At 41.7% G+C, this 27970-nt stretch overlaps 1 protein-coding gene across 1 annotated transcript; it reads right to left on the bottom strand.

Moving 5' to 3' along the window:
• Positions 1-16329: 16329 nt before the first annotated feature.
• LOC115165425 (cytochrome P450 2K1) lies at positions 16330-27750 on the bottom strand. Its single transcript, XM_029718520.1, has 8 exons — positions 27459-27750; positions 24683-24845; positions 21441-21590; positions 21197-21357; positions 20888-21067; positions 20620-20761; positions 18306-18632; positions 16330-17717 (listed from the first exon to the last, which is right to left on the bottom strand). The coding sequence occupies exons 1-8, from the start codon at positions 27663-27665 to the stop codon at positions 17530-17532; spliced, it is 1518 nt and encodes a 505-aa protein (XP_029574380.1). The 5' UTR covers positions 27666-27750; the 3' UTR covers positions 16330-17529.
• Positions 27751-27970: the final 220 nt, after the last annotated feature.

The raw sequence follows: 27970 nt of genomic DNA, 5'->3' as shown, positions 1-27970 counted from the left end.
GTATTTTGTAAACATTTAATAGACCCCATAAAACTGAAGCGTTTGGAGTCTTTTTAAAGGTATTTACTGTCAAGCAATTCAAAGTTGAGAATATTTTCTGAACTGATTAATCTGAAACAGGGTAGGCTAAAGAAATCATTAATCTGAAACAGGATAGACCGAAGAAACAGGGTAGACTAAAGAAACAGGGTAGACTAAATAAATGATTCACCTGAAACAGGGTAGACTAAATACATGATTCACCTGAAACAGGGTAGACTGAATAAATGATTCACCTGAAACAGGGTAGACTAAAGAAACAGGGTAGACTAAAGACATTATTCACCTGAAACAGGGTAGACAAAAGAAACAGGGTAGACTAATAAATGATTCACCTGAAACAGGGTAGACTAAATAAATGATTCACCTCAAACAGGGTAGACTAAAGAAACAGGGTAGACTAAAGAAATTATTCACCTGAAACAGGGTAGACTAAATAAATGATTCACCTGAAACAGGGTAGACTGAATAAATGATTCACCTGAAACAGGGTAGACTGAATAAATGGTTCATCTGAAACAGGGTTAGCTAAAGAAATGATCTGGTACACTAGATACAGTAGATGTCAGGAAAACATATTTGAGATATTAGTCCTCTCAGAAGGAAGCCCTGTATGCTGCATTCCCCTCAGGTCCCTCAGCACCGAGACACTGGGGCCACAGGTCTCCATGTCTCCACCACACTGTCCTAACAGTCTTTCTACTGCACATTGCAGTGACCAACACGCACTGGGCCTGTGTGGATTTAACCTGTTAACCCCACAATGGGGAAAGAATACTGGGAAAAATCATCATCTATGTAGAGGCAGAATTTCTACCAACTTTAAAAAATATATAGCAAATGGCATCTAGTGAAGAACTACACGTGTACTTCTTGTCCATAATCCTTGCAACACTGTACAGAGATGTAAATTGAGAAGCTAAATGCCTATGTTATTAGGTGGCAGCCAATTTTCAGGAAGCTGTACTGTAGGGGAGAGTGGGGTATGTCATGCCACCCCTTGTTTCTAGGAAACCATACACAAAATAAATCATGTTACTAAATATGTAGGAAGTTTGTGAAGGAAGAAACCACATGGAAAAAGTGTTAGGTCCAAAAAAACAGATTTTCACAAAGTCAAATAAATGTATTGTCTTACAGGTTTCATGATGCTTGTATCTAAACCAAAGTCATTTTAAGACTGTTTTATACATCAGTTGGGGTCTATAGAAGCTACAATATGTGATCCTAAATTTAGCATGAAAGTGCATCCTTGTAGCAATGTGAGCTAATATAGTAAAAAGGGTTGCTTTGGGGTAAATTGTGCCATTTTACCAGGGGCAAGTTGAGCCAATACAAATGATGATTACATTTTGTAAGTTTTATGCATAATATGCATAGTATTTTGAAGACACTTCATATTCATGTGATTTTCAAATGATGAAAAATGCCTTCATCAGCTGGGTTCGACCACCTATAGGCCACAATGGAAGTGTTTTCTTCTCAGGCGTAATGCAAGGCATATGAGGTTACACCAGGGTCTGAGCCTATGTTAAATGTGCTTTAAAAAGTACCAAGTGTTGTACCAAGAAATATGTCCCTATGCTTACCCTGTTCCTATGCTCTATTTACGCCATACCCGGGGTAAGTTGTGCCCGGGTATTTAGGATAAGCTATGTTTTCAAAATTATTATGGTTACGGGAATTCTGATTATGTCACAACATCCGGAAATATATGCATATATCTTTATTAGAAAGAAAACTATATTTAATTTGACGTAGTGATGCTAAATGTAAAAAAAAATCTCAACATACCCCGCTCTCCCCTACTGTAAGACACTGTACACTAAATCAAACACTACTCTTACTCCAGATAGAGCCTTGGGTCTGATCGGACAAAGCATTGCTTTTGTAAATATCTGTTTTTCTCCTTTGTGTTGTTATTTTGAGAGCTTGACAACTTGTTATACCTTAACTTAATGAGTACACTACTGTACCTACAGATGGGTTACACAACCATAGATGGTTTACATAACCATAGATGGGTTACATAATCAACAACTCTTTTTTTTCATCTGGCTCCAAAGTAAGGTTGAGCTCTGAGTGCTGTCTTTGCCCCATCACTCAACTCAGTGGGAGGCCTCTTTGAATTACAGTCAATTAACAGAGTCAAGGAGAACTGTGGGCTTCAACACAAGCACACATAAAGTAACACTGGAATATACAGTCACAGGCCAGTTTATTAGGTACAACCATCTAGTACCGGGTTGGACCCCCCCTTTGGTTCCAGAATGGCCTGAATTCTTTGGGGCATTCTACATGGTGTCAGAAGCATTCCACAGGGATGTTTGTCCATGCTGACGCGATGGCATAATGCGGATTGGACGGCAATACGTTAATTCCATCTCATCCCAAGGATATTCTGTTCTATTGGGTGGAGGTCTGGGGACTGACCAGGCCACTCAAACTGAACTCGCTGTCATGTTCCAGGCCATGTTTTTCCACTCCTCAATTGTCCAGTGTTAGTGATCATGTGCCAAATGGAGCCGCTTCTTCTTGTTTTCAGCTGATAGGAGTGGAACCCGGTGTGGTCGTCTGCAATAGCCTATCCGTGACAAGAATCGACGAGTTGGGCATTTTGAGATGCCGCTCTGCACACCACTGTTGTACTGCACCGTTATTTGTCTGTTTGTGGCCAGCCTGTTAGCTTGCACAATTCTTGCCATTCTCCTTCGACCTCTCATCAACGAGCTGTTTTCGCCAACAGGACTGCCGCTGACTAGATGTTCTTTTTTTTCTTGCTACTATTCTCTGTAAACCCTAGACACTGTCATGCATGAAAAGTCCAGGAGTGCGGTCATTTCTTATATACTGGATCCGGTGCGCCTGGCACCGATGATCATACCACATTCAAAGTTGCTTAGGTCACTAGTTTTGCCCATTCTAACGTTCAATTGAACAGTACCTGAATGCCTCTATGCCTGTCTGCTTTATATAACAAGCCACGGCAACGTGACTCACTGTCTGTAGGAGCGAAACCATTTTCGTGAAAAGGGTGGTGTATCTAATAAACTGGCCAGTGAGTGTATATTACAGATATATCATTTCAACCCCAAAATTATTATGAGATTTTAGATATCAGTTTGTACTTTTTAAAAAATATATTTACCAACAAAAAGGTTGACAAAATATGTTGCCATCATCTGAAAAATGTATTAATGACAATCTGTGGATTTGTTGTATATTGAACTATAATACTGAATACCAGTGGTTCCTAAACTTTTTATAGTCCCGTACCCCTTCAAACATCCAACCTCCGTCTGCGTAACCCCTCTAGCACCAGGGTCAGCGCACTCTCAAATGTTTTATAGTCCCGTACCCCTTCAAACATTCAACCTCCAGCTGGGTACTCCTCGAGCACCAGGGTCAGCACACTCTCAAATGTTTTATAGTCCCGTACCCCTTCAAACATTCAACCTCCAGCTGCGTACCCCCTCTAGCACCAGGGTCAGCGCACTCTCAAATGTTTTATAGTCCCGTACCCCTTCAAACATTCAACCTCCAGCTGCGTATCCCCTCTAGCACCAGGGTCAGCACACTCTCAAATGTTTTATAGTCCCGTACCCCTTCAAACATTCAACCTCCAGCTGCGTACCCCCTCTAGCACCAGGGTCAGCACACTCTCAAATGTTTTATAGTCCCGTACCCCTTCAAACATTCAACTTCCAGCTGCGTACCCCCTCTAGCACCAGGGTCAGCACACTCTCAAATGTTTTATAGTCCCGTACCCCTTCAAACATTCAACCTCCAGCTGGGTACTCCCTCTAGCACCAGGGTCAGCACACTCTCAAATGTTTTATAGTCCCGTACCCCTTCAAACATTCAACCTCCAGCTGGGTACTCCCTCTAGCACCAGGGTCAGCACACTCTCAAATGTTTTATAGTCCCGTACCCCTTCAAACATTCAACCTCCAGCTGCGTACCCCCTCTAGCACCAGGGTCAGCACACTCTCAAATGTTTTATAGTCCCATACCCCTTCAAACATTCAACCTCCAGCTGCGTACCCCCTCTAGCACCAGGGTCAGCGCACTCTCAAATGTTGTTTTTTGCCATCATTGTAAGCCTGCCACACACACACACACTATACGATACATTTATTAAACATAAGAATGAGTGTGAGTTTTTGTCACAACCCAGCTCGTGGGAAGTGACAACGAGCTCTTATAGGACCAGGGCACAAATAATAATATAATAATAATCAATAATTTTGCTCTTTATTTAACCATTTTACATATAAAATCTTATTTGTTCATCGAAAATTGTGAATAACTCCCCACAAGTTAATGAGAAGGGTGTGCTTGAAAGGATGCACATAACTCTGCAATGTTTGGTTGTATTGGAGAGAGTCTCAGTCTTAAATAATTTTCCACACACAGTCTGTGCCTGTATTTAGTTTTCATGCTAGTGAGGGCTGAGAATCCACTCTCACATAGGTACGTGGTTGCAAAGGGCATCAGTGTCTTAACAGCGTGATTTAGTAAGGCAAGAAACTCTGAGCACAGCCCAATCCAGAAATCTGGCAGTGGCTTCTGACTAAATTAAATTTACACAGAACGGCTTGTTGCAATTTTGATGAGGCTCTCTTGTTCAGATATCGGTAAGTGGACTGGAGGCAGGGCATGAAAAGGATAACGAATCCAGTTGTTTGTGTCATTTGTTTCAGGAAAGTACCTGCGTAATTGCGCACCCAACTCACTCAGGTGCTTCGCTATATCACATTTGACGTTGCCCGTAAGCTTGAGTTCTCTCTCACCCAGATAGGCCAGTCGTGTGAGAAACTCATCATCACGCAAGAGGTCAGACAAGTGAAAATTATGGTCAGTAAAGAAAACTTTAAGGTCGTCTCTCAATTCAAAAAAACGTGTCAATACTTTGCCCCTTGGTAACCAGCACACTTCTGTATGTTGTAAAACCGTTACATGGTCGCTGCCCATATCATTGCATAATGCAGAAAACAAAGTTAACCATTTTCACTGTAGTGTCTAAAACGTCTTTCAAGCTGTCAGGCGTTCCCTTGGCAGCAAGAGCTTCTCGGTGGATGCTGCAGTGGACCCAAGTGCTTGCACGCGCGTTACCACTCCACTATGTCTCCCTGTCATGGCTTTTGCGCCATCAGTGCAGATACCAACATGAGCAGCAGCTACGTCCCGCGAGAGAGTAACGGTTAATGTGATTGGAACTTCATTATTTGACTAGGCTACCTGTATTTGATATTGTGTTGTTATTTTGTTGAACACTTGATGGTTTAATGTTATTTTTGGCAGTGAAACAAGGCTACTCAGATGAGAAAAAAACCACCCAGATGCATAGCCCTGTTGGAAAATAAATGTGAATCACATTTCTATTTGGCGTTCCCCCAACAGCATTGCGTACCCCAGTTTGGGAATACTTGACTGTATACAATATTGTTGAGATTTTCTGCTGACATTTTAGTTGTCTGTGTTATGGAATGAAGCAGTTCTGTATTGTGAGATTTTCACTGAAAGTGTAATGATGATCATTCAAAGGCTAAATGAATTGGTAAGAGTTCTGGTTCATGAACTACAACAAAACAACAACAAAACAACAACAATAACAGTATCAACTAATCAAGTAACATTTACCATTGTTTAATGTGTGTCCAAAGACATAAAGCTTGTAAAAAAAAAATACCACGTTTATTGAGGATTCTCTGAAATGTTCAAGTCAAATGTGTGAATATTCAGGTAACTGCCATAATAAAGAAAAGGCCAACATAAAGTGTATTTATAGGAGTTGGGCCACCACGAGCCACCAGAACAGTCCTAGATTTTACGTGTTCTAAGTGTCTGGAACTCTACTGGAAAGATTCCACACCATTCTTTCATGAGAAATTCCATCGTCTAATGTTTGTTGATGGTGGTGGAAAATGCTGTCTCAGGCGCCTCTCTAGAATCTCCCATAAGTGACTGAGACACACACACGCACGTGCGCACACACGGAGATGTACACACACGCACACAGACACACGCACACGCACACACACACTTCTACACAAAAACACCCTTTAAACCCCCTATGCTCCTTTGAGACTCCTCTTAAAAAGTCAGAGAGCTTTTCTTCTAGCCATGGTAGCCCAAATACTGGGCAACTGGGCATTTTTATACAAGACCCTAAGTATGATGGGATGTACACTGAATAAAAATATAAATGCAACATACAACAATTTCAAAGATTTACTGAGTTACAGTTTATAAGGAAAACAGTAAATTGAAATAAATGCATTAGGCCCTAATCTATAGATTTCACATACCTGAGACAGATATGCATCTGTTGGTCACAGATACCTTAAAAAAAAATCTAGGGGTGTGGATCAGAAAACCAGTCAGTATCTGGTGTGACCACCATTTGCCTCATGCAGCATGATAAATCTCCTTCTTATAGAGTTGATCAAGCTGTTGTTTCTGGCCTGTGGAATGTTGTCCCACTCCTCTTGAATGGCTATGCGAAGTTGCTGGAGGAACTAGGACATTTTCAGCTTCCAGGAATTATGTACAGATCCTTGCGACATGGGGCCGTGCATTATCATGCTGAAACATGAGGTGATGGCTGTGTGATCAAGACCTTTAAACAGGTCAATATTCACAAGGCCACGGGGCCAGACAGATTACCAGGATGTGTACTCAGAGGATGCACAGAACAACTGGCAAGTGTCTTCCCTGACATTTTCAACCTCTCCCTGACTGAGTCTGTAATATCTACATGTTTCAAGCAGACCACAATAGTCCCTGTGCCCAAGGAAGCAAAGGCAACCTGCCTAAATGACTACTGCCCCGTAAGCACTCACATCGGTAGCCATGAAGTGTTTTGAAAGGCTGGTCATGACTCACATCAGCACCATCATCCTGGAAACCCTAGACCCACTCCAATTCGTATACCGCCCCAACAGATCCACAGATGACACAATCTCAATCGCACTCCACACTGCTCTTTCCCACCTGGACAAAAGGAAAACCTATGTGAGAATGCTATTCATTGACTACAGCTCAGCATTCAACACCATAGTGCCCACAAAGCTCATCACTAAGCTAAGGATCCTGGGACTAAACACCTCCTGCCTGCAACTGGACTTCCTGACGGGCCGCCCTCAGGTGGTAAGGGTATGCAACAACACAACACTGGGGCCCCTCAGGGGTGAGTGCTTAGTCCCCTCCTGTACTCCCTGTTCACCCATGACTGCATGGCCAAGCACGACTCAAACACCATCATTAAGTTTGTTGATGACAAAAGAGTGTTAGGCCTGATCACCGACAATGATGAGACAGCCTATAGGGAGGAGGTCAGAGACCTGGCAGTGTGGTGCCAGGACAACAACCTCTCAATGTGAGCAAGACAAAGGAACTGATTGTGAACTACAGGAAAAGGAGGGCCGAACAATCCCCCATTAACATTGGTGGGGCTCTAGTGGAGCGGATCAAGAGCTTCAAGTTCCTTGGTGTCTACATCACCAACAAACTATCATGGTCCAAAGACACTAAGACAGTCGTGACGAGGGCACGACAACACCTTTTCCCCCTCAGGAGACTGAAAAGATTTGGCATGTGTTCTATAGCTGCACCATCGAGAGCATCCTGACCGGTTGCCAAGTCTAGGTCCAAAAGGCTCCTTAACAGCTTCTACCCCCAATCCATAAGACTGCTGAACAATTAATCAAATGGCCATTCGGACTATTTACAACATTGACATCAGCAAACCGCTCACCCACACAACGCCATCTGCCCGGTACAGTTGAAATCGGGATTAATCTGTGAAGACCACACTTCTCCAGTGTACCGGTGGCCATCGAAGGTGAGCATTTGCCCACTGAAGACGGTTACGACGCGGAACTGCAGTCAGGTCAAGACCTTGGTGAAATTGATGAACACACAGATGAGCTTCCCTTAGACAGTTTCTGACAGTTTGTGCAGAAATTCTTTGGTTGTGCAAACCCACAGTTTCATCAGCTGTCGGGGTGGCTGGTCTCAGACCATCCCGCAGGTGATGAAGATGGATGTGGAGGTCCTGGGCTGCCGTGGTTACAGGTGGTCTGCGGTTGTGAGGCTGGTTGGACGTACTGCCAAATTCTCTAAAATGACATTGGAGGCGGCTTATGGTAGAGCAGTGAACATTCAATTCTCTGGCAACAGCTCTGGTGGACATTCCTGTAGTCAGCATGCCAATTGTATGCTCCCTCAAAACTTTAGACATATGTGGCATGAAAAAACTGCAGATTTTAGAGGGGCCTTTTATTGTCCCCAGCACAAGATGCACCTGCTTATTTTACTAGACAAGTCAGTTAAGAACAAATTCTTATTTTCAATGACGGCCTAGGAACAGTGGGGTTAACTGCCTTGTTCAGGGGCAGAACGACAGATTTTTACCTTGTCAGCTCGGGGATTCGATCTTGCAACCTTGTCCAACGCTAAAACATACTTTTTATCCCTCATTTACTCAAGTATTTCCTTTATTTTTGGCAGTTACCTGTAGATCAAATTCACCATCTGACTGTTATAAAGTTTTGGAGTATGTAGTGGAGCTGGTAATCCTTATCCTGATGACATGCTTTGGACAGGGACAATGTTGGACAGGGACAGTGTTAGACAGGAACAGTGTATAGAGCAGCCTGTGCCACTCCAACAGGAAGTGAGTCACCAAGGAGGAAGTCAAGGCCATGGAGAAGTGCGGCAATAGGAAGAAATGCTCACTCTGTCACATCAGTTTGCGCTTCAATATGTGGTCGTTTCTTTCACCTCCTCCCATCAATATTGGCAATTATACACAAGAAGAACTATGTTTTAAGGGAATGCAGGTTTAGACCAGATTGACAGTCCATTAGAATGATAAACAGGTAGATTATCATAACCAAAGCGTAAATTACAAAAAGATGGAAGCGGAGGAATTGTAGCCACATTTAAAACTCGTTTTTCAACCACTCCACAAATGTCTTGTTAACAAACTATAGTTTTGGCAAGTCGGTTAGGACATCTACTTTGTGCATGACACAAGTAATTTTTCCAACAATTGTTTACAGACAGATTATTTCACTTATAATTCACTGTATCACAATTCCAGTGGGTCAGAAGTTTACATACACTAAGTTGACTGTGCCTCTAAACAGCTTGGAAAATTCCAGAAAATGATGTCATGGCTTTAGAAGCTTCTGATAGGCTAATTGACATCATTTGAGTCAATTGGAGGTGTACCGGTGAATGTATTTCAAGGCCTACCTTCAAACTCTGTGCATCTTTGCTTGACATTATGGGAAAATCAAAAGAAATCCGTCAAGACCTCAAAAAAAAATTGTAGACCTCCACAAGTCTGGTTCATCCTTGTGAGCAATTTCCAAACGCCTGAAGGTACCACGTTCATCTGTACAAACAATAGAAGGGACTGGTGCACATCACAAAATATATGGCATCATGAGGCAGTAAAATGATGTGGATATATTGAAGCAACATCACAAGACATCAATCAGGAAGTTAAAGCTTGGTGGCAAATGGGTCTTCCAAATGGACAATGACCCCAAGCATACTTCCAAAGTTGTGGCAAAATGGCTTAAGCACAACAAAGTCAAGGTATTGGAGTGGCCATCACAAAGCCCTGTGTGAAGAACTGAAAAAGCGTGTGCCAGCAAGGAGGCCTACAAACCTGACTCAGTTACACCAGCTCTGTCAGGAGGAATGGGCCAAAATTAACCCAACTTATTGTGGGAAGCTTGTGGAAGGCTACCCGAAACGTTTGACCCAAGTTAAACAATTTAAAGGCAATGCTACCAAATATGAATTGAGAGTATGTAAACTTCTGACCCACTGGGAATGTGATGAAAGAAATACAATCTGAAATAAATCAATCTCTCAAATATTATTCTGACATTTTACATTCTTAAAATAAAGTGGTGATCCTGACTGACCTAAGACAGGGAATTTTCAGTAGGATTAAATGTCAGGAATTGTGAAAAACTGAGTTTAAATGAATTTGGCTGAGGTGTATGTGTCACGACTTCCGCCAAAGTTGGTGCCTCTCCTTGTTCGGCGGTCGTCGTCGCCGGCTTTCTAGTTGCCACCGATCCACGTTTCTTTTTCCATTTGTTATGTCTTGATTGTTCACACCTGGTTCCCATTACGTTATTATTATTTCCCTATTTAACCCTCTGGTTCTCTTGATGTTTTGTGCGTGATTGTTTCCTGGTTTTTGTGTTAGTCTTTTGTGTTAGGGTTTGTGATCCCTGCGTGGATTTATTGGCTGATTATTTTTCCAAGTAAAGTACGTTATTTTACTCAGATCTGTGTCCTGCGCCTGACTCCGTCCTCACCTCTTCACAACTGACACTTGACAGTATGTACATTTCCGACTTCAATTGTACATCCATGGGCAAAAACAACACTATCTTTACCTCACATTCCAGCATGATCTGATGACAAAAAACACCAGCCTGATGTTGATGTGACCACAACAGTTGTCATAGCGGCTGTGGGGTGGGTTGGTCTGGGTTAAGGGGTGTCTGGTGGCGAGAGGTGGGTGGGTCTGGGGTAAGGGGTGGGTTTGTCTGGGATGAGGGGTGGGTTTGTCTACCATGAGGGGTGGGTTGGTTTGGGGTGAGGGGTGCGTTTGTCTGGGATGAGGGGTGGGTTGGTCAGGGGTGAGGCATGCCAGAGGACCCTGGTCCTGGAGTACCGAAGAGATAGGCAACCCTGGTCCTGGAGTACCGCAGAGGTAGGCAACCCTGGTCCTGGAGTACCGAAGAGATAGGCAACCCTGGTCCTGGAGTACCGCAGAGATAGGCAACCCTGGTCCTGGAGTGCCGCAGAGGTAGGCAACCCTGGTCCTGGAGTGCCATAGAGATAGGCAACCCTGGTCCTGGAGTGCCATAGAGATAGGCAACCCTGGTCCTGGAGTACTGCAGAGATAGGCAACCCTGGTCCTGGAGTGCCATAGAGGTAGGCAACCCTGGTCCTGGAGTACCGCAGAGGTAGGCAACCCTGGTCCTGGAGTACCGCAGAGGTAGGCAACCCTGGTCCTGGAGTGCCATAGAGGTAGGCAACCCTGGTCCTGGAGTGCCGTAGAGGTAGGCAACCCTGGTCCTGGAGTGCCGCAGAGATAGGCAACCCTGGTCCTGGAGTGCCATAGAGATAGGCAACCCTGGTCAAGGAGTGCCATAGAGGTAGGCAACCCTGGTCCTGGAGTGCCGCAGAGGTAGGCAACCCTGGTCCTGGAGTACCACAGAGATAGACAACCCTGGTCCTGGAGTGCCATAGAGGTAGGCAACCCTGGTCCTGGAGTACCGCAGAGGTAGGCAACCCTGGTCCTGGAGTGCCGTAGAGGTAGGCAACCCTGGTCCTGGAGTGCCGTAGAGATAGGCAACCCTGGTCCTGGAGTGCCATAGAGATAGGCAACCCTGGTCCTGGAGTGCCACAGAGGTAGGCAACCCTGGTCCTGGAGTGCCGCAGGCACTTCATGTTTTTGATTTAAAACCTCTTGAGGATACAATCCCGCTAACGGGATTGGTTGGACAACAACCAGTGAGATAGCACGGCGCGATATTCAAAACAAAATAATCTCAAAATTAAAGTATTATACGGCATTTTAAAGATACTCTACTCGTTAATCCAATCACATTGTCTTATTTCAAAAAGGCTTTACGGTGAAAGAAAAACATTCGATTATTTTAGCATAGCACCTCAGCAAAAAAAAAGAAAAATGCAATTTTCCAAGCACGATAGCCATCATAAAACCAGATATACAGCTAAAATTAAGCACTAACCTTTGACAATCTTCATCAGATGACACTCCTTAGACAATGCATGCAGTTTTTTGTTCGATCAAGTTAATATTTATATCCAAAACCCCCATTTTTACATTGGCGCGTGACGTTCAGAAAATGTTTTCTCCCCATAACTGTCGGTGAATAGGCACATTTAATTTACGGAAGAACTCATAAACGTTGAAAAATGTTATAACAATTATTTAAAGAATTAGAGATCATCTACTCCTTTATGCAACCACTTTGATAGATTTCAAAATAACGTTACGGAAAAAGCACATTGTTCAATATTCTGAGTACAGAACTTAGCCTTCAATGCTAAGCTATACAGTTAGCCTACAACCACGGCGTCGACAAATCTCTAACAATATGTTCGAAATATTTACTTACCTTTGCTGATCTTCGGCGGAATGCACTCGGATAGACACCCACTTCCACAAGAAATGTTCATTTATTCTGCAAGGTCCATCATTTATGTTCAAATATGTCCGTTTTGTTGATCCATCCAGAACACTTTACAATGCCATGTGGCGTGGATGCAAATCCATAGACGAAATGTTCAAAGTTCCATTACCGTTTGTAGAAACACGTCAAACGATGTTTACAATCAATCCTTTAGAGTATTTTTTTACGTAAAATTGCGATAATTTTACAACCGGGCAATAGCTATTCATCCCAGAAGAAAAATATAAAAACGATGACGTCACGTGACTGAGCCAAAATGATCTGCCCGGTAACAGATGACGGTTGAAACCTGTTCATAAAGATTGTTGACAGCCAATGGAAGAGTTAGGAGGTGTAACGTAAATCCTATGTCACTGTAGTTTTCCAAGGGATTCTAAACAAAAACTACATTTCTAAATTCTCCCACTTCCTGATTAAATTTTTCTCAGGTTTTTTTGCCTGCCATATGAGTTCTGTTATACTCACAGACACCATTCAAACAGTTTTAGAAACTTCAGAGTGTTTGCTATTCAAATCTACTAATAATATGCATATTCTAGTTTCTGGGCAGGAGTAGTAACCAGATTAAATCGGGTACGTTTTTTATCCGGCCGTGAAAATACTGCCCCCTAGCCCCTAGAGGTTAAATCGACCTGGAAGACAAGGTGTGCTGAACTGAACTGATCAATTAGCTCAGTTGGCCAAGTGTGGTGCTTAGCTGGAACAAAATCCTGCAGTACCTGTGGCACTCCAGGAACAGTACAATTACAGTACAATTACTGTAATAAGTTCAACTCAGCTCTATGACTTCCTGACAGTTAAACTGTTTCACACAGCTGAGGTAACAAATGGAGTTCAATTCAAACTCACTCACCCATTTCTTAAATGTGACTAAACACCCTCAGAATCCATGACCATTGTTTAGTTTCCCTCAACAACATAACCCAGTCTCTCCTCAACAAAGTCCTGACTTCATTCACAGACAGCTTGTCTGTGTAATTAAACATAATGACTCGAGACATTCTCATTGAGAAAGACCTATGCAGGCTGCCTCTGTCACCAAGTCAAAATTATTTACCTACAGTGTGGGTGTAATGTGTGTGCGGTGTGTGTGTATTTGTGTGGTTTGTGTGTGCTGGGTGTGTACATGAAAGAGGGAAAGAGAGAGAAAAAGACAGAGAGAAAGACACAATAAGAAAGACAGAAAGACAGGCAGACAGAAAGACAGAGAAAGAGAAAGAAAGGCAGACAGAAAGACAGACAGAAAGACAGAGAGAAAGAGAACGTTTGACAGAAAGAATGAAAGACAGACAGAAAGACAGAGACAAAGAGAAAGAAAGACAGAGAGAAAGACAGAGCTAAAGAGAAAGACAGACAGAAAGACAGAGAGAAAGAAAGACAGACAGAAAGAGAAAGACAGAAAGAAAGACAGAGAGAAAAACAGACAGAAAGAAAGACAGAGAGAAAGAGAAAGACAGAGAGAAAGACAGACAGAAAGAAAGAAAGACAGACAGAGAAAAAGAAAGACAGAAAGAAAGAATGAAAGACAGACAGAGAGAAAGAGAAAGACAGAAATACAGAGAGAAAGACAGAGAGAAAGACAGATAAAGAGAAAGACAGAAAGTCAGAGTGGACGAGAAAGACAGAGAGAAAGAGAAAGACAGAAAGAAAGACAGAGAGAAAAACAGACAGAAAGAAAGACAGAGAGAAAGAGAAAGACAGACAGAAAGACAGAGAGAAAGAAAGACAGACAGAAAGAGAAAGACAGAAAGAAAGACAGAGAGAAAAACAGACAGAAAGAAAGAAAGACAGACAGAAAGACAGAGAGAAAGAAAGACAGAAAGAAAGAAAGACAGACAGAAAGACAGAGAGAAAGAAAGACAGAAAGAAAGAATGAAAGACAGACAGAGAGAAAGAGAAAGACAGAAATACAGAGAGAAAGACAAATAAAGAGAAAGACAGAAAGAAAGACAGAAAGACAGAGTGGACGAGAAAGACAGAGTGGACGAGAAAGACAGAGAGAAAGACAGAGAGAAAGAGAAAGACAGAGAGAAAGAAAGAAAGACAGACAGAAAGACAGAGCGAAAGAGAAAGACAGAGAAAGACAGAGAGGGGAAAGACAGAAAGACATAGATAATTCCCATAATGGAAATAGTCTCTGTGTTGAACCATAGTATGCCATGAGGAGGACAGCCAAAGGAAACCCAAATGAGTGACATTTAAATGCCTAATAAAGTACATACAGTACATGACAGTACATCTTCTCTTTTTCATGAGTAAAACTGTGCCAAATCATTAAAATGTAGTCATAATTGTCCATTTGAAGGGATCAGTCATTTTGAACAATTGTTTATCACACCAGCATGTTATTGTTGCATAAAGACCTCATGTCTCTTGTGTATGGTCTGTAATAAGCCCATGTCGTGGCCTAATAAGTGTCAGCGGCAGGATGGTCTACCAGCACAACCCAGAGCTAGAGTGTCGGCACCTTTTTGCCTCTGTCTGCACAATGTAGCCATTTCCTGCTGTCGAATGACCAAAGTGGCCTCATGGTTGGAATGTTATTAATATTTGTCATAATTTCATAATTAATAAAAACACATTTAAAATATTTTGAAAATCTGGGGTTTCTATGTCAAACAGTTTTGTTATATTCAGTGTTCTGTGATGTATAAAAAGTGTAATATTGGAATGCAAACTCTAAATGTAATACATTACATCTCTATATCTGACATGGTACAAGTGTCTTCTTTTTTTAAAGCCATAACCATGTGTGTGAGGTGTATACTTTTGTTTCAAAGTAGGTTTGTTTAAGACTACCAAGGAACACTCGGAGTGACCCTGTGACCCTGATTTAACTCACTGCAGTAAAAGGATATAGACAGCAAGAACTGTCATTATCACTTTAGAGATGGACAATCTACTGTACAGCTTCGCATTGATATTTTCCTAATTAAATAAGTGTCATATATTTATTTTCTTCCTGAACCTATTTAAATGCTGTACTTGCATTCAGTTCCCGTATATTGTGTTCAATATAGAGTAAGTTTATTCAGATAGTGATCTTATCTGTTCTGATGTTCACACCCAAAGGCTTTGTTCCATTGTTAATGCTCACTCAAGAATGAGATTGCTCATGAATGGTTGTTGCAAATACATAAAGGGAACATAAAGGGAATTTAAATATTTCATATGTATATGCTTGTTCCCTCTGACATAGCCCTGAGGTTCATCTTCCATACCTAATACTATCTTCTAACATAACCTCTAGATCAGGGGTGGCCAAACTTTGTGGCTCGAGGGCCACATCGGGATTTTGAAATTCAACAGAGGGACGCATTTTTTGGGGCTCCAATTGTTTGTTAAAATACATTTTTGGGGTCATCCTGAGTGGTGCAGCGGTCTAAGGCACTGCATTGCATTGCTTGAGGCGTCACTACAGACCCAGGTTCGATCTCAGGCTGTATCACAGCTGGCCGTGACTGGGAGACCCATGAGGCAGAGCACAATTGGCCCAGCATCGTCCGGGTTAGGAAAGGGTTTGGCAGGCAGAGATTTCCTTGTCCCATCGCGCACTAGTGACTCCTGTGGCGGGCCGGGTGCATGCACGCTGACACGGTTGCCAGGTGTACGGTGCTTCTCCAACACATTGGTGTGGCTGGCTTCCGAGTTAAGCGGGCATTGTGTCAAAAAACAGTGGGGCTTGGCTGGGATGTGTTTTGGAGGACGCATGGCTCTCAACCTTCGCCTCTCCTTAGTTCATATGGGAGTTGCAGCGATGGGACAAGACTGTAACTACCAATTGGATACCACAAATTTGGGGAGAACTTTGCCACCACTGCTCAAGAATGACGTGCAAACCTATTCTGTCTTCCCTTTGAAGAACCCTTTTTGGTTCCAGGTAGAACCCCCATTTTGGGCTCCATGTAAAACTCTTTCCACAAGGGATCTACCTGAAATCGGAAAGGGTTCTCCTATGGGGACAGCCGAAGAACCCTTTTGGCACCCTTTTTTCTAAGAGTGCATAACATTTGAAATAAAGAAGATCGTCATATATTTATTTATTTGATATTTCTATTGCATTTATTTTCCTCCAGCTAAATATACAGCATCTTCAATGGATTAGGTGAGGGGAAAGTGAAGGATGGGGGCACGGGTATGTAAGTATTTATACTGGTTAACATATATCTCTCGTGAAAATGATGAGTGTAGGATGGCTCATAGTGATGGCCGGAATGGGACAACTGGAATGACACCAAACACCTGGTTTCCCATGTTTGGATGTGATTGACACTGTTTCACCCACCCCAGCCCGTCCCTGATTGAAGTGACAAGTGACACTACTGATACATAAACAATCATCTGCATTTACATCTACATAGCTACCTATTTTCATATCGTTAGAAAAGCTTTCAGAAAGTGACAATGTGTCTACCTTTCCTTAACTAGCACTTAATATTTGTCATTCAATAAATTAATGACAGCACTAAAAAGTAAAAGATATTAAACATTTGCATAATTTCTGATTGGTAAAACAAAATTGAAATGCCTGAGTGTCTTTGGTCAGAAGGACCTGTGGAAAAAAACGGAGCTATAGGTCATACAGTTGTCCTGTAAAAAAGTACCAAGTATTGACAGTACAACTAGCAGTATAGAGGGCATTAGATTAGAGTTTACACTTTTTATACATTTAGATGACAATTTTAGGCCATATTTTGGGGACTTTCAGATTACAAATGTGACTGTTCTTAGGACTGTATTCTTGAATTACAAACCAAGAATATTATCCCGGGAGTGGTGGGTAAGGATATGACTTCTATGGACCTCAGTGGGGATAAGGGTATTTGCAGTCTAAGAATAGGATCCTAACGTCCAAGTTTGGTCTCTCAATCATAACGTAAACTTCCTGCGGACATTGACATTTTACTGAGGACCCCACCTAGGGTATCTCTAAAAGGTTGAGTGTATGTCTCTAGATCAACATTGATGGTTTTAAACAAATGCCCCTCAGACATCATAAAGGTGTCAGCATCTAGGACTGCAAAACCCCTCTGAATGGTTTACAAAAGCTGCTTCAGTTCATTTTGGTCCAATCAACTTTAAACCTCAGATCCCTGTAGCCAGGTATATATTCATATCATTCATGTCCATGGGCAGTGACAAAATAGTTTTCCAGCATATTCCTGCAGTATGTTTGTCTAAAGTTGAGAGTTTAGTGTGTAATATACATTGGACCCAGACTCTCATCTCAGACCCTGCTCACAGCACACAACTGGTGAGGTGAAGGAGTGAGGGTGAACCCCAGGGATGGTGTGAGGTCCAGATCATCCTCTTTTACCCCGGGAGGAGGAGAGAAACGAAAGCGCTGCAGGAGGGAGGTGAAGAAAAGGAAGAGCTCCATCCTGGCCAGACTCTCTCCTAGACACACTCTACGACCTGAAGAGGAAGATGAGGAAGACAGCATGAGGACAATAGAAAAGGAAGAGCTCCATCCTGGCCAGACTCTCTCCTAGACACACCCTACGGGGTGAAAGAAGAAGATGAGGAAGACAACATGAAGACAATAGATGTGTATCTACAGGTTCCTATAATTGACAAATATCAATATTCCCACTGGGCACAGACGTCAATTCAATGTCTATTCCACATTGCTTCAACGTCATTTCCATCCCCTCCCCAAAGCAATGAGGATATCAGATTTAGTTAATTGAACACCATAGAAGGACATCAGATTTAGTTAATTCAGCACCATGAAAGGATATCAAATTTAGTTAATTGAGCACCATAGAAGGATATCAGAATTAGTTGATTGACCACTATAGAAGGATACCAGAATGAGTTAATTGACCACCATAGAAGGATATCAGAATTAGTTAATTGACCAACATAGAAGGATATCAAAATGTGTTAATTGACCACCATAGAATGATATCAGATGTAGTTAATTGACCAACATAGAAGGATATCAGATATAGTTAATTGCTGAATGATAGTGTTAATAAGGAAACACACAGTGGGACTCACCTGCAGAGAAGGGCATGAAGGCATCCTTCCTGACGAATCGACCTTCCTCATCCAGAAAGTGGGCAGGGTTAAAGGTGTGAGGGCTCTTCCATTCGCTCTCATCTCGCAGGACAGACGTCAGCAGAGGTAACACATCAGTCCCCTTTTTGATGAAGTATCCCTGGAAGGTGATGTCTTGGCTGGTGGTGTGAGGGATGGACATGGGTGCAATGTTGGCCAGTCTTTGGGTCTCATGGATCACTGCATCAGTGTATGGCAGGTTCTTCCTGTCCTCTACCAAGGCCTGACGAAATCCAATGACTGTGCTTATCTCTTCTTGGACCCGGTCTGGAAAAAAAGGAAGAGGGGGATAAAGTTACTATAAAATCTGAATGATCTTCAGCCTGTATCTGTTAATTAACTTGGATCCAATTCAAAGACCTGTGGTTCAGGTGGGAAATTTGCCAATGTTTACAGCGAGTAAAACCGTAATTGTCTTACATAATTGCATTCATACACTGTCTGTACAAAGGTCCTTCAAATCAGAATCACTTTTATTGAACAGATACTCAGAATTTTAATATGATGCTGCTAGTGACAGACAACATTTATAGACAGAATACAGATAGAGGAGTTTGCACACATTATATAAGTGAGCTATACGAGATTGAGTTGTGGATATACAGTGCATTCGGAAAGTATTCAGACCCCTTAACTTTTTCCACATTTTGTTACATTACAGCCTTATTCTAAAATTGATTAAAAAAAAACATTTCCTCAATTTCCTCAATCTACACACAATACCCCATAATGACAATGTGAAAACAGGTTTATAGATTTTTTTGTAAATGTATTAAAAATAAAAAACAGAAATACCTTATTTACATAAGTAATCAGACCCTTTACTATGAGACTCACAATTGAGCTCAGGTGCATCCTGTTTTCATCATTGAGATGTTTTTACAACTTGATTGGAGTCCACCTGTGGTAAATTCAATTAATTGGACATGATTTGTAAAGGCACACACCTGTGTATATAAGGTTCCACAGTTGACAGAGCATGTCAGAGCAAATAGAGCAAATATCAGAGCAAATATCAAGCCATGAGGTTGAAGGAATTGTCCATAGAGACATGATTGTGTTGAGGCACAGATCTGGGGAAGGGTACCAAAAAATGTCTGCAGCATTGAAGGTCCCCAAGAACACAGTGGCCTCCATCATTCTTAAATGGAAGAAGATAGGATCCACCAAGACTCTTCCTAGAGCAGGCCGCCTGGCCAAACTGAGCAATCGGGGGAGCAGGGCCTTGTTCAGTGAGGTGACCAAGAACTGATGGTCACTCTGACAGAGCTCCGGAGTACCTCTGTGGAGATGGCAGAACATTCCAGAAGGACAACCATCTCTGCAACACTCCACCAATTCGGCCTTTATGGTAGAGTGGCCAGACGGAAGCCACTCCTCAGTAAAAGGCACATGACAGCCTGCTTGGAGTTTGCCAAAAAGCACCTAAAGGACTCTCAGACCATGAGAAACAAGATTCTCTGGTCTGATGAAACCAATAACTCTTTGGCCTGAATGCGAAGTGTCACGTCTGGAGGAAAACAGGCACCTCTCATCACCTGGCCAATACCATCCCTACAGTGAAGCATGGTGGTGGCAGCACCATGCTGTGGGGATGTTTTTGAGCGGCAGGGAAATTAGTCAGGATCGAGGAAAAGATGAATGGAGCAAAGTACAGAGAGATCCTTGATGAAAACCTGCTCTAGAGTGTTCAGGACCTCAGACTGGGGGCGAAGGTTCACCTTCCAACAGGACAATGGCCCTAAGCACACAGCCAAGACAATGCAGATGTGGCTTCGCAACAAGTCTCTGAAAGTCCTTGATTAGCCCAGCCAGAGCCCGCACTTGAGCCTGATAGAACATCTCTGGAGAGACCTGAAAATAGCTGTGCAACGACGCTCCCCATCCAACCTGACAGAGCTTGAGAGGATCTGCAGAGAAGAATGGGAGAAACTCCCCAAATACAGGTGTGCCAAGCTTGTAGCGTCATACCCAAGAAGACTCAAGGATGTAGCCGCTGCCAAAGGTGCTTCAACAAAGTACAGAGCACAGTCTGAGATATTTCAGTTTTTTGCAAAAATTTCTAAAAACCTGTTTTTTCTTTGTGATTATGGGATATTGTGTGTAGATTGATGAGAAATAAAAACAATTTAAACAATTTTATAATAAGGCTGTAACGTAACAAAATGTGGAAAAAGTGAAGGGGTCTGAATACTTTCCAAATGCACTGTATGAGGTGTGTTTGTCAGGTGAGTGTGTGAGTATCAACCCTTACCCTGAATATCGGGGTACTTAGCCATGAGCAGCAGACCCCAGCGCAGGGTTGTCCCGGTGGTGTCGGTACCAGCAGTAAACAGGTTGGCCACAGTCTGTATGAGATTCTCAGTGTGGTAATGAGAGTTCATGTTGCCTGATTCCTTTTAATACATAAACAAACATGTTTCAGTAAACCAGAGCAGTTATTTCTAACTCATCTCCCCCTGGACCCCCTAGTTATTCACTCCAAGAAATGACATGCTTTTAACTGTAATAACTCTTTATACCTCCAGGTTCTGCTTTTGGACAAGGAACGAGTCCACAAAGCCTCTACACATCTGCGGGTTGAGAGTCTCCTTCAGCCCCTTCACCAGCTCCTTCATCTCCTCCTTGTTGTCGGCAATATTTTTAATGATAAGTCTCTTGTTCTTCACCAATGGGCCCAACCATGGGAACATGTTGTACAACTTTAAATAAAAAGCAAAGCAAAAATGAGCTTCTATTTTGTCTGTATATATTATACTTGGACTAATTTAATCTAGTGTGACCAGTCTGTCATTGTTCTCAAAGTAAACATGATAAGCACGGTATCGTACCTGTATTGAAATAGATCCTCCGAGTTGCATGGACTCATTGGCTTGATCCACCGAGCGGCGGAACCGTGGATCAGAGTATTCAAACCTGCTGCCATACACAATGCTGCAGATGATGTTGGAGACAGCGTAATTCATTGCCTGGGTTGTGTCAAATGCTTTACCTGTGACAAAGAGCAAAAAACAGAACTGAAATGAGAAAAGATTAAGACCTATTTTGATTGTGTTATTGATATAAGAACTTTACCCTTGTGTTCTTCAAACACTTCAATCAAGTAGCGAACTTCCTCAATGATCTTCTCCTCGCTCGCTTTCTTGCCCATGCCAAAGTCCCTAAGGTTTGTCAGGGCAAAGCGTCTCATCTCTTTCCAGGAATCTCCATTGGCAAATACAATACCTATTAAAAAGTACAGTAGAACAATATTGTTCTGATGTAGTAGTTGAGTGACATTCTTAAAGGAATACAAATCAATTTTAAGAAGAGCAGATTAATGGAAGTAGGAGGCTTCAAACAAAATCTGTTTTTTTCTTCATATTTTTAAGAAGTCAGGAGAAAATAAAATATTTGTAAGATATTTGTTGTTAGAGTTGGTTGAACACAGAAGAGCACCATGTACAGTACCAGTCAAAAGTTTGGACACACCTCCTCATTCAACGGTTTTTCTTTATTTGTACTATGTTCTACATTGTAGAATAATAGTGAAGACATCAAAAGTGTGAAATAACACATATGGAATCATGTAGGATCCAAAAAAGCGTTAAAACCTCTTACATCTACACGTTCCGCTAGCGGAACGTCTGCTCCAATATCCAATGATGGGCGGGGCGCGAAATTCAAACTCCTCTAAATCCGAAAACTTACACTTTTCAAACATATGACTATGTTACAGCTATTTAAAGACAAGACTCTCCTTTATCTAACCAAACTGTCCGATTTCAAAAAGGCTTTACAGCGAAAGCAAAACATTAGATTATGTCAGCAGAGTACCCAGCCAGGAATAATCACACAGCCATTTTTCAAGCTAGCATATCATGTCACATAAACCCAAACCATATCTAAATGCAGCACTAACCTTTGATGATCTTCATCAGATGACACACCTAGGACATTGTGTTATACAATACATGCATGTCTGTTCAATCAAGTTCATATTTATATCAAAAACCAGCTTTTTACATTAGCATGTGACGTTCAGAACTAGCATTCCCACCGAACACTTCCGGTGATTTTACTAAATTACTCACGATAAACGTTCACAAAAAGCATAACAATTATTTTAAGAATTATAGATACAGAACTCCTCTATGCACTCGATATGTCCGATTTTAAAATAGCTTTTCGGATGAAGCACATTTTGCAATAATGTAAGTACATAGCCCGGCGTTACAGGGCTAGCTATTTAGACACCCACCCAGTGTAGCCTTCACCAAAATCACATTTCCTATAAGAAAAATGTTCTTACCTTGCTTGTTCTTCATCAGAATACACTGCCAGGACTTCTACTTCAATAACAAATGTAGGTTTGGTCCCAAATAATCCATCGTTATATCCAAACAGCGACGTTTTGTTCGTGCGTTCTAGACACTATCCCAACGCTAAATCTCGGCCACGAGCATGACGCAAAATATGACAAAAAATTTCGAAATATTCCATTACCGTACTTCGAAGCATGTCAACCGCTGTTTAAAACCAATATTTATGCAATTTATCTCGTAGAGAAGCGATAATATTCCGACCGGGAATCTGCCTGTCTGTAAACTGAGGAAAAAACCGAAAGCCGGGGGCGGGGCGTGTCACGCGCCTAAGGCTTAGTCCATTGACTGACCACTCAGCATTTGCTCTCGTGTGCTTCAGCCAGGGCTTTGAATGACATCATTCCTGTTTTTCCCGGGCTGTGAGACTCCATTGTTGACGTGAGAAGTGTCACGTAAGAGCAGAGATCCTTTGTAAACGATAGAGAGAATCAAGAAGGGCAAGAAATGTTCAGACAGGGTACTTCCTGAACAGAAGCATCTCAGGTTTTTGCCTGCCATAGGAGTTCTGTTATACTCACAGACACCATTCAAACAGTTTCAGAAACTTTGGAGTGTTTTCTCTCCAAAGCTAATAATTATATGCATATTCCAGTTTCTGGGCAGGACTAATAATCAGATTAAATCGGGTACGTTTTTTATCCAGCCGTGAAATTACTGCCCCCTAGATGTAAGAGGTTAAACAAATCAAAATACATTTTATATTTGAGATTCTTCAAAGTAGCCACCCTTTGCCTTGCTGACAGCTTTGCACACTCTTGGCATTCTCTCAACGAGCTTCATGAGGTAGTCCCCCAGAATGCAATTCAATTAGTTGTGTTGTGACATGGTATGGGTGGTATACAGAAGACAGCCCTATTTGGTAAAAGACCAAGTCCATATTATGGCAGGAACAGCTCAAATAATCAAGGAGAAACGACAGTCCATCATTACTTTAAGACATGGTAGGTCAAATAGAAAAAAAGTAACAGACACATCTCAACATCAACTGTTCAGAGGAGACTGCCTGAATCAGCCCTTCATGGTCGAATTGCTGCAAAGAAACCACTACTAAAGGAAACCAACAATAAGAAGAAACTTGCTTTGGCCAAGAAACACGAGCAATGGACCAGTAGAAATCGTTTCTTTGGTCTGATGAGTCCAAATTTTAGATGTTTGGTTCCAACCTCCGTGTCTTTGTGAGACACAGAGTAGGTGAATGGATGATTTTCCGCATGTGAGGTTCCAACCGTGAAGCATGGAGGAGGAGGTGTGATGGTGTGGGGGTGCTTTGCTGGTGACACTGTCAGTGATTTATTTAGAATTCAAGGCACACTTAACCAGCATGGCTACCACAGCATTCTGCAGCGATACGCCATCCCAGCTGGTTTAAGCTTAGTGGGACTATCATTTGTTTTTCAACAGGACAATGACAAAACACACTTCCAGGCTGTGTAAGGGCTATTTGACCAAGAAGGAGAGTGATGGAGTGCCACATCAGATGGCCTCCATAATCACCCGACCTCAACTCAATTGAGATGGTTTGGGATGAGTTGGACCGAAGAGTGAAGGAAAAGCAGCCAACAAGTGCTCAGCATATGTGGGAACTCCTTCAAGACTGTTGGAAAAGCATTCCAGGTGAAGCTGGTTGAAAGAATGCAAAGAGAATGCAAAGCTGTCATCAAGGAAAAGGGTGGCTACTTTGAAGAATCTCTTATATAAAATATATTTTGATTTTTTTTAACACTTGTTTGGTTGCTACATGATTCCATATGTGTTATTTCATAGTTTTGATGTCTTCACTATTATTCTACAATGTAGAACATAGTAAAAAAATGAAGAAAAAACGTTGAATGACTGGTACTGTATATTGTTGTTGGTATTTACAGTATGGCACCAAGCATGCCTGCTTAACTGTCCATTGTCAATGTTTGCAGCGTAGTAGGACTGAGAATCAGTTAAGTTATCTGACATTACCGTGTCCTTTGTTTATTTCACTAAACAAATGATTGACGCCCCTGTCCCCAAACACCTCTGCATGGTTGACCAGTGCTTGCTTGACTGTCTTGTATCCTGCGAGAACAACCACTTTTGTTGGTCCAATGTGAACTGTGAACACCGAGCCATATTTCTTGGACAGCTGTAGAACATAAAATAAGCCAAAAGACCAGGTTTAGACAGATAAAATCCTTTCCATTCAAATAAAAATGCCTCGTAAAATGTGAGCCTATGAACTTCTGAGGTCAGTGTTTGACAAACAAGTTTAATGTGTTCCCTTCCAGAAATGAATGACTGATCATGTAAATACCTAGCTAGCACATGTTCTGAGAACCATAGAGCTTGGTGAGAGCGTGGTTATCATATGGTTCTTTTTAAAACAACCTTCCACATATTTCTGGCAATGGTGCTGTATAGTTGCTTGGCTTTGGAACACTCTAAGCCCATTTAAGACATTAGTTACATGTTGGTAGTGTTCTAGGAACATTCTCAAACTGGTTTAACATTGGGAATGTTCTCAAATAGTTCAGAGAACATTAAGGAATAACGTTCTCTGTGAGAATTTCAGTACTTCAGCATAACATTTCCCATAGATATCCTCATGGTTCTATTTAAAGTCATGTTCTCAAAATGTTCTGAGAACGTTTAAAAAAAACTTTCCATAAAAACCACAAGAAAACTTTAATAACATTCAGAGAAAGTTCTAAGAATATTATTTAAAAACATGCATTTCATTCTCAGCATCAACAAAACTCTCTCTTTCCTCTGTCTTGCTAAGTGTGTTTGGGTGTGATGGCTGCACCCACTAATTGGCCACACCTGATCTTAATGAGTGCTTGTTTCCTTTGAAATGGGGTTTGTTTGAATACGCTATAATTAACAGATTTGTATGATTTCAAAAAACATGGCATGCTAGCTCCATCCTGGTGATGCTGTGGACTAATTCCATTGATAGAGAACAGAGGGTTAAAGGTTTGAATCTCACTGATGCTGTCACAATAAAAAATAAATGTGTTTCATTATTAATGCCTTATGAAAAAATTCCATGTGTCCTGTCTGTGCTCAAAAAGTTCAAAAAAGCAAACACAAAATAAGCAAGCAGTGTTATTAAAAGTCTTATTGAAACATTCAGCTAAATTTATACAGAAGTTATTAAAAAACCTAAAAATAACCAACATTTTCTGCAAAATGTTCACTTTTCTTCTCAGAATGTTTAACCCTGTGTTGTCTTAAGGGTAAAAAATGCCCACCACTATGTTTAACAGAGAGAACTCCCTGAATTATATTTTTTCAACTTGAAATGTGATTTCTTTTTCTAAAGTGACCCCAACATTAGAAAAATTTAAACACTGCCTTTTTTAATATTTCCATGAAAGCTGTATACCACCAGGGTACAAAGATTGTAATTATTGAACCGGCAGTTATAAAATAATTTACACAGCACAAAAACCACAAAGACACACACAATGAGAAATGTAGATTATGTGTGCTACTGATTAAACTCAGCCAGCAGCTCCTGAAGAGGAAGATCACCATGGTTGGCACAGTTAGAAAGAACAAGCCTAAGCTCCACCCTGCACTCCTCGCAACAAGGGGTAGAGAGGCCTTCTCATCAACGTTTGCCTTCACCCCCACCACCACTCTAGTTTCTTACCTCCCAAAGAGGAACAAGAATGTGGTCGTCCTGGGCACAATGCACAAAACGGCTGAGATCAGTGATCGTGAAGACAGGAAGTCAGCCATCATCCTGGACTACAACCACAACAAAGGAGGCGTGGACAACCTGGACAAGGCGATTGGAACTTACAGCTGCAGGAGGATGACTGCCCGCTGGCCCCTGGTAATCTTTCATAACATCATTGATGTGTCCTCATACAATGCTTTGTGATATGGAACAAGATCAACCCTACCTGGATGCCTGATAAGCAGAACAAGAGGCGGGTGTTCCTGGAGCAGTTAGAGTTGATTGATTTATGTTCCTCATGTTTTTGTTTTGTATCTATTGTATTATTTTATTATTTTTTATTGTTATTGTTTATACACCTTGTGGGTGGGGGAAATGGTTAAACAAATGGGAGAAGACTAGTATTTTGTAGTTGAATTCCTCATTGTACAGAATATAAGAATATATCACTATGTTTCCAAAAAAGTTCAAGACTGTTATTGTTTCCATTCAATAAAATGTATTCAAAACTACTTTCTGCACATTTCTGCTACTTTCTTAGACTATATTAGTGCTATCTCTTGCAAAACAAAATATGTTTACACCTATGCAGTACCTTTAGCAATAATAATAAAGCTCTACTTTAGTAAAGAAAACAATGATGACAGGTGTGATGTAATAAAAACGGATGGTGTCCACTGATCAGTCTTTCTGCATTGTGAAGAACCCAGATATTCACAAAGTTTATGACGAATGACAGCTGGTTTCTTCATGCAAAATAGATTTGGGGTTTAAAATTCAATTGAGCTGCTTTATTTCAGTGGTTTAGTGAAGACGGGTCCATTTTTACCCTTAGGACAAAGGGAGTGTACAGAATGTTAAGACTACACAATGGTTAACAAAAACATTATTTTTACCGGTCAGGAAACGTATGGCTTCATTCCCACAAATAATGTGAAACAAAAAACATACTTTCCCACAACTTCCAATAAACCAAATGTGCTAGCTGGGTACTGTGAGTCAATATCTTGAAAGAAGGTACTTGAAATTGAATAGTTCAAGCAAGCAAGCTTTGACTTATTAATATCTCACCTCATAGAGAGTCTGGTATGGCCTATTGAGATCCAGCTGGAGCATGTTACCAAACAGGGGCAGCGGCCTGGGTCCTGGAGGCTCCTTCCCATGTTCCTCAGAGCTGGAACTAGAGGAGAGGAGGTAGAGGACGAGCAGAAACAGCACAGCCCCCAGCAGTGTCACCGTGCTGGGAGCCTGGAGGAGAAGACCTTCCATAAGAGACATCCTCGATTGGAGCTCTTACACCTTACCCTGGGCTAAAAAGAGAAACCGCTTGTGCTCATATACAAAAGTCACTCAACAAAGCTGCCTGCCTATGGAGCTCTTCTTATGTAGAGGACGGACCGCCTTGGGGGAGGAGCTAGGCATCTTGAGAAACAGAAGAATAGCAGTGCCAAGCCTGCACAACACATTCCCTGCAGATCATTGACTCAATTATAGCATGGTCTGATCATAATTTAATTAAGGTCACTATGCCTGTCCTCATCCTGAGAGATGTTCCTCTTTATTACACCCTCGTTAAAACACTG

Source organism: Salmo trutta, chromosome 28, assembly GCF_901001165.1.
Source record: "Salmo trutta chromosome 28, fSalTru1.1, whole genome shotgun sequence".
NCBI classification, from domain to species: Eukaryota; Metazoa; Chordata; class Actinopteri; order Salmoniformes; family Salmonidae; genus Salmo; species Salmo trutta.
The sequence above is the reverse complement of the archived record's forward strand: the minus strand, read 5'-3'. Positions and strand labels throughout refer to the sequence as shown.